The following is a 13989-nucleotide window of genomic DNA, read 5'->3' on the forward strand; positions in this document are numbered from 1 at the left end:
TTTATCTTTATTTTCTGAACCAAAAAGTGAAATTCAATCTATAAATAAATTTTAAGTTGTTCTTAGAAGTTAGGATAAATGTTAATAATAAAATCCCTGTTTTAGAAATTGCTAGGTGCTCGGGCGGTCGGGGTGGGCCTAGCGCCTAACGAGAAAATCGGAGATGAAACGGAGATTAATCGGGAACTAGTTTTAGGTTTATTTTATTAAATTAATAATAAAATTAAAATACATTGTACTAAATATATGTATATTTCTGTTTATGTTAAAAGAAAAAAATATAAAACTATGATATTGTCTTTAAAATTATGATTTTTATTAAAATTTATACATTAGTTATTGTAAAACATCATAAACTCTTAATTTAAATGTCCAAATAACAAAAATATATATGTCTAATTTATATTTAATTCCAAAAATAATCGGTATACACAAAATTAAGCAGAAAAAAATCGGATTAGACAGGCATAATCGGACAATTGATGCTAGACGGGGATTAGTCATTAATCAAAGCGGAGAAGGTGGACCTAGCGATTTTACGAGGCGTATAATCGATACTAGGCAGAGATTTTTAAAACAGAGAATAAAAGTAAGGAATTAATTGATTGGCTATAAATATTTGAGTTATCTAAGAAATAGGGTTGGGTGGAACAGTGGACAGGATGATAAGAAAAAAAATAAAAGAAGAGAATCATGGGATTTAATTTTTGAAGCCACAAACAAAATGGATGATAGTGCAATTTTAAATTTTGTACCCAACCAACGAGATAATAACGAAAAGTATTTAATTTAATGTTACCTTTTTGTTTTCTTTCTTGAGCCAAACCCCATTCTCTTACATCTATCTCCTTTTTCTATTTTTTTTATTAATTTTTAATAAGAGAATTTAGGGGGAAGGAAGCACAGTTGCTCTTATTATATTGATAAATGATAAATGTTTACGTAATGAAAAAGAGGATGAAATAGATTTAAAAAAAAAAAAGAAGTTGAAATCGGGAAGAAGCTATGAGAGTCACATCAAAGAAGAAGTCCATTGGGTACTTAAAGAGAAGAAAGAATATGAGATTCGCACATGGATGGTGGGTTCTATTTTGTTCCCTCCCTAAAACATCTATATAACTTTTTCCATTCACATTTGAACTATTTTCTAAACAAATATAAATTAATGGAAATTGGAAAACTAGCAAAAAGATCCTAAATATGTGTATATATTTTGTAAATATACAATTTTAATCTTTGTTGTTATTCAACATTTCCATTATTTTATAGATATTGACAAAAATAGCATTATTCATCCGTTCGGATTGGATGAAATAGAGGATGTATCTAAAAGGGCAGCAGATAAGATAAATGGTGCATTTGGGTTTGATAGACTCGCTGAAAATATTATTATTTAGTGTTTTGTGCTCCTTCATAAATTGTTAAAACGTGTGATCGAATATGTTTATTAATTCATTAAAAAAAAAGTAGTTTATCAAAATTACAAGTTATTATGAAGACATGATACCGAAAAAAAAATGAAGACATGACAATACTTGCTATCAAAGCCCATTTTCAAAGATTGGTGGTTAAAGACTACTTACTTTGGTTTAAAATAGAAAAAGAAAAATTCATTTTTGTTTTTTTAAATGATTTCGTTGAAAATTGGAATTAGTCAAAAAAATATCATTCAATTATTGGACTTTGTATATTGTTTATTGGGTTTATATGTTTGTTAAGATTGATAAACACTTACGTCTCTACTCATAAGCACTTGAACAGAGTCATTCTTCGAACTGTCTCGCATATACCTCGCCCGCTAAAGGCGGTTTAAGGTATTAGGTTCCATTTGTTTCTTCTGTTGATACGATTCTTTACAGATATATTAGAACAACTATCAAAAATTATTTTCGACCATTTTTGTTTTACTTTTTGGTGTTCATGATCAGATGTCAGATTCTATATAACATATCATTTGTATTGTGTAGAAGACACATTGTAAAATTTACATTTCCCTTTTAATAATAAAATTCATCTGGTCATTAAAAAAAAATAAAAATTGTTTAACTGAGAACTAATTAAATATATTGTTTCAAAAGAAAAATATAACTCACTATTAATATACTCAAAAAAAAAAATTGCCAAAAATCTAATTTCTTGGTTTTAGACAATCATCTATCAAAAATAATTCTATTTGGCTTCAAATCATTGTTAGTTCAAAGCTTATCGGAGAGTGAGCCACCCAACTTTCAATCTTCGAACATGTAATCTAAGATAGCAAATTTGGCAGGATATATGAAATGCCTATAAAAAAAATATCATTGGCCATTTCCATATGTGATCTAGTTTTAGTTTAGTTATTTTGTACATACATTTTTTTATTAGAGTAAAATATTTTGTAAATTTAATTAGATCATTCCGTAAAAAACTATATAATCATATTTATGTAAATTGCCTGCTCCATAACACGATCTGCAAGACTTTAATATTTTTTTAAGCAAGTTAAAATATCTAGAATCTTAATTATAGATATTAATTTATTCTAGAATTATTTAAGGATGTTTCTTAGATATTATAAATAATGACTTTAAATTTTGATATTTATTCAAATGGTAAAAGTTTAATTATGTAAATTTTACAAATAAATTAAATGTTACTTTACAAAATATATTTCTAAATTAATAATAGGGGATCAGGAAAATTTGACAAACTAAATAGTTAAAAAAAACTAAAACTTATTTATTCAAATTTTAAAGTGAAGTCCTAAAAAGCCCATCAAACGTCCATGTTTTAATTGTTGCGCTCCTTCTCGAGGTCCATGTTTCCAAGTTCCATATGTACGAGAGATGATTAGATGGTGGATAAAGAAAAGAAAGAACAAAGAAAAGAAAGAAAAAAATGAATCGACCAGTCCAACCAACAACAACAAAAATAGAATTAATCAAAGTTTAGTGACTTTGGTCAGTCGTCGAGACTAATTCAAAACTTTGGTGCTTCACGATTATTCTATATATAACAGAAAATTCATTTATATGTATATTAATATATTTATGGTTACCTAAAAAACTCGTGTATTATTAATATTTTTTTATACAATATTTTTCATTTAAATTTATTGATGTTGTTGGGTACTATATGTAATCATATTAATATTTCTCGTCTTTAAGGTACTGATTGGAAGCGTATATGAAGAAACTTTTTTAATTTTATCATCCAATCAACATTTATTAAAAGAGTATATAAGGGAGCATTTAAAAGCTGCAAATGCTCTATTCCGGTATGCTCTCATTTGAAGCATTTTCCAAACATTAACTCTAAAATATTAATATATATTAAAATAATTTTAATTAATTAATTTATTTTGTAAAAATAGAAAATTATGATTTCATAAAAAATAAATTTATTTGTTATAAGGTAATATATATGAGAAACTACTTAATGTTATTATTTAAAATAATATAATAATTTATTTAATACATTAAAATATTAATGTGGATATAACTTTATAATATATATTATTGTTTTATTTTAGTTTGATGTGTTATATTCTATATATTTTAAAAATTTATTGAAATTAAAAATGTAAATATAGATATAAAAATTATAATATATATTAATTATTTGTAATTAATGTGTTACATTATAAATATATATAATTAAAAATTATTAAATTACACATTTATATATATAACAATTTATAAAATTTATTAAATGTAAAATATGTATTTTTAAAAATATATAGCAGTGAGTGATAATTATTATTTTTAATGAAACACATTTAAATTATTTTTTTATAATTAATATCATATATTAAATATAAATATAATATCTAATACTTCACTACTATACTAATCAACTAAATGTGTTATATTAATTAGAGCATACAACTAAATATATTATAAATTAGAGCATACAATTTATGCACCTTAATGCTTATGCTGCTAATGTTCTAGTATATTGTTCCAATCAACCCCTAAGTAAACTACTTCTACTTACACTATACGAAATGTTTAGTTGTAAGTCAAGAAAAATTAGATCTCTCGAAATCAACGATTCTTAACTCGCCACGTCATCAATAATAAGTTGAAACCAGTCACATCAGATTATTACACCCATCTCTCTTCAAAGAATCATCTTCTTCAAAAAAAACGAAGTCTCCATTTTTATTTTTGGTTGACTCGGTCGGATTTGTGGGAAGAAGAAGATGAAGTGTTTTCACTTCACCAATGGCGACAAGAGAGGAACAACAACAACAACAACAATCGATGAAGGAGGAGGAGGAGACAGTGTCGTTTCGAGAGCTTCGAGACTCTCATTGGCTCGGTCTCTAAGCGTAGCATCATCCACAACTTCAGACCCAACTCGGAGGTCTGAGTTTGACTCAGACTGGAGTCTCTCACCGGAACGAATTGGTTTCCCTAAACCGTTGAGTCAACGTTGGATCGGTGGACTTGTTGCTGAGAACGATCTAAAGGTGTTTACTTTTAAAGAGCTGAAACTGGCTACTAAAGGGTTTAATAGAGGTCTTTTGATCGGTGAAGGAGGGTTTGGTTGTGTTTATAGAGGCGTTGTTGATGTTTCAGACTCTAATGGTTTTGATTCGAAGATTCATGTTGCTGTTAAACAGCTTAATCGTCAAGGTTTACAGGCATGACTCTAATCTTTTGACTCTGTTCTGTTCTGCTTCAATTAGTCTCGTAAAGGTTTCAACTTTGACCCTAATTGATTCAAGAAACGATAAACCTAAAAGGAGAAAACTTTACTTTGTGGTTTGTGATTGAGTTTTCGAATTGTGTGTGTGTGTGTCTTGAACTCTGTTCTGCTTCAATTAGTACTGTAAAGGTTTCACCTTTGACCCTAATTGGTTCAGGAAACGATAAAACATAAAAAGGAGAAACTTCACTTTGTGGTTTGTGATTGGATTTGTTCTTGTTGTTGTTGTTGTTGTGTGTGTGTCTTGATCTCTGTTCTGCTTCATTATTCCCCTAAATGTTCCAACTTCGACCCAAATTGATTCAAGAAACGATAAACCCTTAAAGGAGAAGCTTTACTTTGTGGTTTTTGATTGATTTTTTTGAAGTGGGTGTGTTGTTTTTGTGAGTGTTTTGTCTTGTGGTAAAAGCTTTGTGTGTGTGGCTTTGCGTTCTAGTATTCAGGGGCATAAAGAATGGATCAATGAGGTGAATTTTCTAGGTGTAGTGAATCATCCAAATCTTGTGAAGTTAGTTGGGTATTGTGCTGATGATGATGAAAGAGGGATGCAACGGCTTCTAGTTTATGAACTTATGTGCAATAAAAGCTTAGAGGATCATCTCGTAGGCCGAGTTGTGTCTGTATCGCTTCCATGGATGACGAGGTTGAAGATTGCTCAGGACGCTGCTCAAGGCTTGGCTTATCTTCATGAGGAAATGGATTTTCAGGTTTGCATTTCACTCCCCTTCATACGATTTAGGACCGTTTTGTGTTTTGGTATTGGTTTTGATTTTGCTTCTTGTTAATGTTTTAGCTGATTTTTCGAGATTTCAAGTCTTCAAATATCTTGCTTGACGAGGGATTTGGTGCTAAGCTCTCGGATTTTGGATTAGCTAGGCAAGGACCTCCTGAAGGACTTGGTCATGTCTCAACTTCAGTATGTATCTATTGGAACACTCTTTTTAGCATAACATATTTTGTATGTCTTTAACTTTGTTCTTGTGTTGGAAGGTTGTAGGTACAGTTGGTTACGCGGCTCCTGAGTATGTACAAACTGGGAAACTGACGGCAAAGAGTGATGTTTGGAGCTTTGGAGTAGTTTTGTATGAACTGATCACAGGAAGACGAGCAGTGGACAGAAATCGACCTCGTGGGGAACAGAAGCTTTTAAAATGGGTGAAACCTTATGTGTCAGACTCGAAGAAGTTCCATGTGATTGTGGATCCACGGCTCGAAGGGCAGTACTACTGTATGAAGTCTGTTCAGAGAGTAGCTGCTTTAGCAAACAAATGTCTAATGAAGCAACCAAAATCACGGCCTAGAATGAGCGAAGTTGTTTCACTTCTTGGACGCATCATCGATGAAGAAGCTGAAAACGCTCCTATGCCAGTTGCTGAGGAAACAGAAGAGATCATTAAAGCTGAGGTAAATGGAGAGAGTGAGCCTGAGCTGAAGAAGCAAGGGAGTTATTATCGTCAGAAGGTTCTTGATCTTAGGGATAAGATGAACTTAAACAAGTCGCTTTCGAAGCTAGACTGGCGAAACTGGACACAAGGACTAGTCAGAACATGGTAGAAAATAGTGTCTTCACTGTATATATAAACCTCTTAGCCAAAGAATTGAAAGTAACTAACACCAAAAATGATGCCACTCTTGTTTTTTACCATCAAATCATTTTGATGTGCATTTGCTTGGATATATGGTTTGTAAAACGTCAGTCTAATAGAGCTTGAAGTTGAAGACATGAGAAGATCATTAATACTTATGTTAGTCAATTCTCGCACTACAAAGATCAATTGTCAAATCTCGCGAGCCATGAACTGGATCATTTCGGTACATAAGCAGAAGCAAAACTGTACATCATCCTTTCTTACTCAGACAAACAGAGGAGAATCAGATGGGCGTGGATAAGCAGTAGCTATGACGCCCACAGCGGTTTGCCGAGCAAAGCCTGCATTTGGTTTTTGGTTTATCGCAACACTATCGCTTCTCCTACGCATTCTTCTCTCGACCTTATCGATGTTTCTTCCTCCTGCTTCATTCAACGTTTGGATGTGTTCGAGGTGAGAAACAACCTCGTTCATGTTCGGCCTCAGCTTTATCTCGTACGTCAGGCATCTGAGCACCAGGGTAGCTACTTTACAAGCTTCTTCCATCGAGTACTGATCTTGTAAACGGTTGTCGATAACTCGGAATAACTTCCTTTTGTTTGCAAGTAACGGTCTTGCCCATTCCACTAGCTTTTGCTCTCCTGGTGGACGGTTCTTGTCCACAACTCTCTGTCCAGACAACACCTCCAAAAGCACGACACCGTAGCTATAGACATCACTTTTGGTTGTTAAATGACCTGACCAAAGTGAAAAGAGTCAGTAGTCATCACTCATCAGTTTATCAAAAATCACAAAGAGAAGTTATTCTTGAGACTAACCGGTTGCAAGGTATTCAGGAGCTGCGTATCCGTAAGTACCCATGATCCGTGTAGAAACATGGCTTTTATCACCAGTAGGTCCATCTTTAGCCAACCCGAAATCAGAAAGCTTGGCATTGTACTCCTGTGATCATGTCAAAGACAAGGGTTAACATAAAGCCTTATACTTTCACATCATATCAAGACAGAGTAAAGCAGTATATACCGAATCAAGAAGTATATTGGAAGTTTTGAAATCGCGGTAGATGACACTAGTCTCGGCATTGTGAAGAAAAGCAAGGCCTTTCGCAGCACCAAGAGCTACTTTCAACCGTAGAGTCCAAGATAACGGTTGGAAGTAAGAGCCTCCTGCAACCACAAGAATCAAAATTTAAATACTCACAAAACGTAAACAGAGTCCTGAGACTGAGAATACACAAAGAGAGAGAGAGAGAGAGAGACAATACTTCTGAATAAATGATTCTCTAAGCTTCCACGAGGCATGAACTCATAAACAAGAAGACGATGCTCATCCTCTAAGGAGTAACCAATGAGTTTCACAAGATTAGGATGCGAAAACTGCCCCAAGTAATTCACTTCCGCCTGCAAACAACAACAACAACATTAATCAAAAAGAAACATAAAACAATCTTGTTCATATTTCAAGAAGACCAAACTTGAATATTACCAGCCATTCTTGGTGACCTTGCCAACCATCTTGGTTAAGTTTTTTGACAGCAATAACCACACCGGTTCCCGGTTTAGAAGCAGAGAGAGTCTGTTCATCAATCCAACCTTTAAAGACAGAACCAAAACCACCTTCACCAAGAACACTATCTGGTCTGAAATTCCTAGTTGCTGCTTTAAGCTCAGCAAAAGTGAAACTTTTGAGGTTAGGAGATTGCAAGATCTCTCCTTCGGTTCTTGGGTTTGTTCTGATAGACACAGAAGAGCCTTTGCTTCCCATACTTTGAGAATCATTAGCCTCTGAACTCATATACTTCGGACTCGCACCTATGCAACAACCAAACATATAGTTTACATACAAAAAAACATTAGATTTCACTTTTTCGACAAATCTCATATTCTAAAGTGTTGTTAGAACAAACAGAGAGAGATCAGACAAAAGTTAAAAACTCTAATGAAGCGTGAATAAACCAAACACCAAGAAACAAAAAAGAGACAAAGTTTTAGATAATTAATCAATTATTATGAGAAAACCTTTGACAGATTTGTCAAAACACTAAGCCTAACTTTTAAGTTAAGTCCTCTTATCCTCCTCCAACCACCAAAAAACCTAACCTCGAATTGAAAAAAATATATATATATATAAACATTAAAAAAATTAACAAAACAAAAATCTAATTAAGATCCTACTTAAGTACCAACTTTGAAAAACTGAATTAAAAAAATCAACATTTGTTTTTCATACTACTATATATAGTAAATCATTTACTGTAAATGGAAAGCTTGAAGTACCTTGCTTACCTGGACTCACAGCTTTAATCTGAGCACTTAAGCAAATCCCCATGATTTTTTGAAGGAGAAACAAACAACACCCTTTTGAGATTACAGACTAAAAGAGATCATAAAGGTTTAAACTTTATCAATGGAAATTTAGAAAGTTGAAGCAGAAACAGATCAAATTGTGAAGATAAAAAAAAAAGTCTTTGTTTTTGGGTGAATAAAGAGGATAAATGAGAGAGAGAGAGGAAATAAAATTCTTGGTCTTCTTTTATTTTGTCAATCAAGAAATAGAGTAGAGTAGAGAGAGAGAGAGAGAGGTTTCTATCGAACACTTTGCAATTTTGCTGCAAGTAGCTGAAACAGAGAAAGAGAGAGGAGTTAGGGAGGTGGCATTGATGATGGTGAAGCGGTCCCGCCTTTAAACCCCATCTCTTTACTTTTTTGTCCCAAAACAAAAAATATTCAATGTCCAATTTGTTTTTTTTGTTTTTGTTTTTCTTGGTCAATTTTGTTTTTACATTTGCAGAATATGATTTTCCATGTTTCAAAGATATACTAGTCTAAAAAAATATTTTTATATTTTATGATCATATATATATATATATGTAAATTGTTTTCTATTGGTCGAAAATTTTTATTAAATAAATTTTGAATAAAAAAAATAAGAAACACTTTAAACATCAATTAAAATGAAATATTATGAAATTTAATGGATATGTAAAAATAAGTGATATGGGTTAGATTACAAGAAAAAATGAGGTGGTAATATAGTTTGTAAACAATAATATATTAAATGCAATTCAGAATCAATGTCTTTTTTTTTTGTATGACAACATCACAGATTCAGGGGCATTATAAATCAAAATATATAAATGACAGTTTAAATCAAAATAAAATGTATGAAAATTCACCCCATTTGCAGAGTTGATAAACCAAAAAGAAAAAGGAAGTAAATCGCTTGCACGGCGGTCCAATCGTTCTCCGCCGTTGAATATTCAATTTTAGACATTTTAACGTCACGATGCGCTAACCTGAGTACGTTGACTCATGTCGGCTTGGTCTTTTTGTGCCAAGTGTTACATGCCATTTAATTTCGTCTGTTTATTGCTTCATTTTAACTTTACATTTATTTCGTTTTTCTTTTGTCTTTTTTTTTTTTCAATTTCTGACCATAACATGTTCAACAATATTAGTTATAACTGTGTGGTTTTCTTTAAAAAAGTTTGATCATATAGATAATAGTTTGGTCTCTGATTTTTGAACACGACTATAGTAGGCACCTGATAAAAGTAAAAGCAAGAAACTTCTACTTTTTCATTTGCTTTCCCGGCGGCAGCTTATTCGTGACATTAAACCAAAAAATACTTTTTACGTGAAATTTGATACTATTCCACCGGTACTAAATATAGGCATCGATCTACAAGTCTGTTTATGACCATATAAACTAGCTACACCATATTAATATACTATGTTACAACTCATACAATCATATATATTGAGTAAATGATACTATAATTTACTTCATCCGAAAATGTTCTTTGTTTTTTTGCTAAGAGAGGGGAGATCATCCGAAATGTTCTGAATTGAAGTTTATATATCTCTTCAAATAAATATCAAAAAAAAAAAAAAAATCGATATAGTCTAGTTTCGAAGGATAACTCAACTTCGTAGCTGGTTGAGCTAGCCATTTTGGGTTAAACGATACTATTATACACTATACAGTATTACTTTGAAGTGTTTAGAAATATTATTGTGAAAGTCTCCGTGGCAAATAAATAATTGTAAGTGGAATAAAACCCTAAATTAGCCATTTAAAAAAAGAAAAGAAAAAGAAAGCTCGATCCAAGATCTTTGTCTGGATACGAATGAATGGTAACGAAAGAAGAAGAGGACACGAGAGCAAGTGAAGAATATAGACTTATGTTATGTTTCGTTGACCATATCTTGTGACAAATAAAATCTTAAATATATTCCACCACATAATCTGTGCTAGATAACCATATATAACAAATATTAGTTTTGTTTTTGCAAAAAAAAAACAAAGTTATTCTCCTATTTTATTATCAGAAAGAAAAACAAAATTTATTCTAGTAAAGATTAGTTTCTTCCTTAGAAACTTTTTTTTTTTAAATGGAAAGCATTGACGTCCCAATTGTTAACTATATACGTTTATATGGTTTCGTAGCTAATGAATTTCTTTATGAAGAATACAAAACATTTATGAAAAGATTAATAATACAAAACATTTATTAAAAAAATCATGAGAAAGTCAATTTGCAAAAAAAGGGCTCGTGGTTAGTGGACTAATATATATTGGTTCAATACTTCAATTAGTATTAAAAAAATGTATTATTTGCCAGAAAGATTAAAACAGTGTCCGTGATAGTATAGCTATCAAACCTAACGTCCACGTTTCTTGTCAGTCACCACATTGTAAAACAGTAAAATATTTTACTTTATTTCATCTTTGCTTTTAATCATATCTAATTAAAATATCAGTATGCACTTTAATACCGCAAAAGTCTCGTGCAAACTTATTACCACGAAACTTAATTAAGTAAACGGATATCGGATTGGTTGAAAAAAAAAAAACGGATATCGGACTATTGAACCAACTGAAAAGAGAGTTAGAAATTTTGAGGTAAAACAAACTTACCACTTCTAAAAGTGACAAATGAGAAGATACTAAACTTGTGAGGATAATCATATGTTATCTAAGATGATGATCGTTTTAATGTTGCCAATTAATTAACTCTTGTTGAAAGATGACTAATCACGAAAGTATGTAGTCCGTACGTTTTGTTGGTGCAACAAAAAGCAAACAATATGATATTTGAGAAGAAACCAACGATAATAGACTATTGTGGGTTTTGTTGAACGTAATCCTATAATTGTTTATTTAGTCCATTTGTTTCAACCTAAAGAGCGATTCTTGATTGATCCATCACTATAACTATCATGATCGTCACCATCAGCCATCAAATGATCTATCTATTTTTATTATTAGTGTTGAATGGTCTTAATAGTAGTACATCAACCAAATATGTTGAAAGATGATCTGAGTTATCATATTAAACACCATTTTTATTCTTATGTCATAGAACATTAAGAGTTTAAGACTAGTAAAATATAAACGACAAAGTTTCCAGATACTAATATACCAATCATCGTTAAAATTATAATGACGAAAAGTCAATAGAGTGATTTTATCTGTCTTTGATTGCTATGCGATAAAATTCCAAATAATTAGTGATCCTTTTACCATTGATTTTAAAATTTTCTATGTCGATACAAAGCCAATTTAATATATATGTGACTTTTAACTAGTGTCTTCCCTATTCATGATTAAGTTTGAAAAACCGAGTGCTACCAAAACAAACCTCGCAAATGTAAGCATGTTTCTGTAATAATTGTCTAACCAAAATCATCTTTAAAATAAAATAATACATACTTGTAGTAACGTTATAGATCCGCTGTCATCTAATATGATAAAAGCAAAAAAAAAAGACTTAAGGCAGATGGCCGGCTGTTGACTTTAAGGTTTCAACCTTTTTCGTCACGGGTCGATCGTAAGATATCAGATTTATCATTTATGTACTTGCGTATATGTAGCTCGTGATTATTCATGAAATAAAGACTTTGATGCTTTTGACCCTAAACCTATTTGAAACAGTTTGAAAAACAAAAATTGCATGTGTACAAGTGTGGAATGATCCGACATCAGCTTTATATATAGTCTGATATATTTTCACATACGGATATTGCATAACTTCTATATTGATTCGCTAAAATGACAGAAACAATGTGTCACCCATTCGTGAGAAAATATCAATCTTTTTCACCTGTCCACATCCCATCATCACCCATGAAAAATGACTATAAGCCAAATGTTATATAACTATGTCATGTTAAAGATTAATTTTTACTAAACAAAGTTTGACTAATGCCAAGCTACGTACTCGATACTCCCAACGAATAGTTTTTGGTTTATAAAAAGTAATTCAAAATATTTCCGACAAAGCTCTTAAACTTTTCCAAAATTTTTTTCCAATTCCTCCAATAAGAAGACACTATTCACTATTTTATCAGAACCAAGTCCAACTACCATCCGACTACATTTACTTAAGACTCTCAAACAAAACAATATATATATAGAACGTAAAAAATATTTTTCCAGTCAACAAAAAGTCAATCTTAATCACATCAAATTTAACAAACACATACTAGAACATTGATTTTTCTTTGTAGCTAGCTAAAAACATTGGGATTTCATCTAGAAGCTGTGGAGGTGGTGTTGACGAAGGACATTTTGAGAACGAGAGAAATCAATGTAATGAGAAGTCAACGAAATTGAGGGAGCAAGTATCAAAGTGATTTATGATGTCAGCGAAGAACATATATATGATATATGAACATATCTTGACTCTTCATCAATCTTTCAAAATTGATGATCCTTTATCCGTACGGTTCACATGTACTTTGGTAGTTTTGTTTACACAAATGTCAACGCCGAAATTGAAATATTTAGGAGGCAGGTTAGGTTAGGAAGAGTTGTCAGTTTTTTTTGTATATCTTTCATGTGACATATCTTATCAACAAAAACAGAGAAACAAATCGTTTACGTATGAGGAAAAATGTTAAAAGCACAAAACGGAAGAGAAATCTAAGGAAATAACAATTCATGATACCGCAAAAATCATAAATAAGGTCCCTAAACTTTGTGGCCTCAATTAATGGAAAGCCTCGGCCCAAGAAACAATGCGAGAGTGTGCTCATAAGCCTCGACTACTAGTCTTTTTTTTGGTATACTGTAGTTTTTGTAATATTTTAGGTTCAAGGTTCATTGGTTTATAGCTAAAAGTTTAAAATATATACATTTTATTAATTTATTTAAAAAAAATATTCTGTTTAAGGATTAATTTTCTTAGATATATACATATATAATTATATTACAAATCTCTTTACACTCCCGATTTAAGTCTCTTTTAATACGAAAGCGTATTCATTAATTCGGAATATTTAAAAACTGATAGATATTATGTGTCAAAATCCAGAACTTTGAATAGCTGACTAATATTTTTTTTATTAAAAATAATATATTAATAAATAAAATTAACATATACACCTCTTTAAATTTTTTGGCAATAAATTATTAAAAACCTCAAAATGAAAATGAAAATAAAAATAAATAACATCAACTAAGACGATATTCATTAATTCAACCGTATTAAAACTTCAAACATATTTTTATTTCCGCAAAGTTTGAAACCAAACGGTAGAGTTACACAAAAACCGTAATCGGTATATTGTCCATCCCTATAAATCTAATTACCTTTTTCCAAATTATGTACATATACATAGATTCAGAGACCCGAATATAAATTTTTTAAATCCCAAATTACAGTAAAAATATCGAATTTGGGATTAAACCGGATCGAACCGAA

At 31.3% G+C, this 13989-nt stretch overlaps 2 protein-coding genes across 5 annotated transcripts; one reads left to right on the forward strand and one right to left on the reverse strand.

The window, feature by feature from the left end:
- Window positions 1-3879: 3879 nt before the first annotated feature.
- LOC104700622 (serine/threonine-protein kinase PCRK1) lies at window positions 3880-6415 on the forward strand. Of its 2 annotated transcripts, none has more exons than XM_010416160.3 (4): window positions 3880-4627; window positions 5136-5399; window positions 5486-5608; window positions 5683-6415. In XM_010416160.3, the coding sequence occupies exons 1-4, from the start codon at window positions 4184-4186 to the stop codon at window positions 6244-6246; spliced, it is 1395 nt and encodes a 464-aa protein (XP_010414462.1). In that variant the 5' UTR covers window positions 3880-4183; the 3' UTR covers window positions 6247-6415. The 2 variants fall into 2 exon arrangements, with proteins under 2 accessions (XP_010414462.1, XP_019083083.1); XM_019227538.2 differs by having other exon boundaries at window positions 3908-4627; window positions 5129-5399.
- Window positions 6407-9107, reverse strand: LOC104700621 (putative serine/threonine-protein kinase PBL10). 3 transcript variants are annotated; one of them, XM_010416159.3, is made up of 6 exons: window positions 8567-9107; window positions 7767-8092; window positions 7546-7681; window positions 7305-7447; window positions 7100-7223; window positions 6407-7018 (listed from the first exon to the last, which is right to left on the reverse strand). In XM_010416159.3, exons 1-6 carry the CDS (start codon window positions 8607-8609, stop codon window positions 6546-6548), a joined length of 1245 nt encoding a protein of 414 aa, XP_010414461.1. In that variant the 5' UTR covers window positions 8610-9107; the 3' UTR covers window positions 6407-6545. The 3 variants fall into 3 exon arrangements, with proteins under 3 accessions (XP_010414461.1, XP_010414460.1, XP_019083084.1); XM_010416158.3 differs by having other exon boundaries at window positions 8558-9091; XM_019227539.2 differs by lacking the exon at window positions 8567-9107 and having other exon boundaries at window positions 7767-8269.
- Between the last annotated feature and the right edge of the window lie 4882 nt (window positions 9108-13989).

Source organism: Camelina sativa, chromosome 7, assembly GCF_030686135.1.
Source record: "Camelina sativa cultivar CO46 ecotype springtype chromosome 7, ASM3068613v1".
Classification (NCBI taxonomy): domain Eukaryota; kingdom Viridiplantae; phylum Streptophyta; class Magnoliopsida; order Brassicales; family Brassicaceae; genus Camelina; species Camelina sativa.

Coding starts and splice junctions, on each gene's coding strand:
- LOC104700622 (XM_010416160.3), top strand. CDS start 4,184: ATGAAGTGTTTTCACTTCACCAATGGCGACAAGAGAGGAACAACAACA. Junction 4,628..5,135: donor TTAATCGTCAAGGTTTACAG/GCATGACTCTAA, acceptor TCTAGTATTCAG/GGGCATAAAGAATGGATCAA. Junction 5,400..5,485: donor ATGAGGAAATGGATTTTCAG/GTTTGCATTTCA, acceptor TTAATGTTTTAG/CTGATTTTTCGAGATTTCAA.
- LOC104700621 (XM_019227539.2), bottom strand. CDS start 8,162: ATGAGATTTGTCGAAAAAGTGAAATCTAATGTTTTTTTGTATGTAAAC. Junction 7,224..7,304: donor CCAATATACTTCTTGATTCG/GTATATACTGCT, acceptor ACATGATCACAG/GAGTACAATGCCAAGCTTTC. Junction 7,019..7,099: donor TCCTGAATACCTTGCAACCG/GTTAGTCTCAAG, acceptor CACTTTGGTCAG/GTCATTTAACAACCAAAAGT.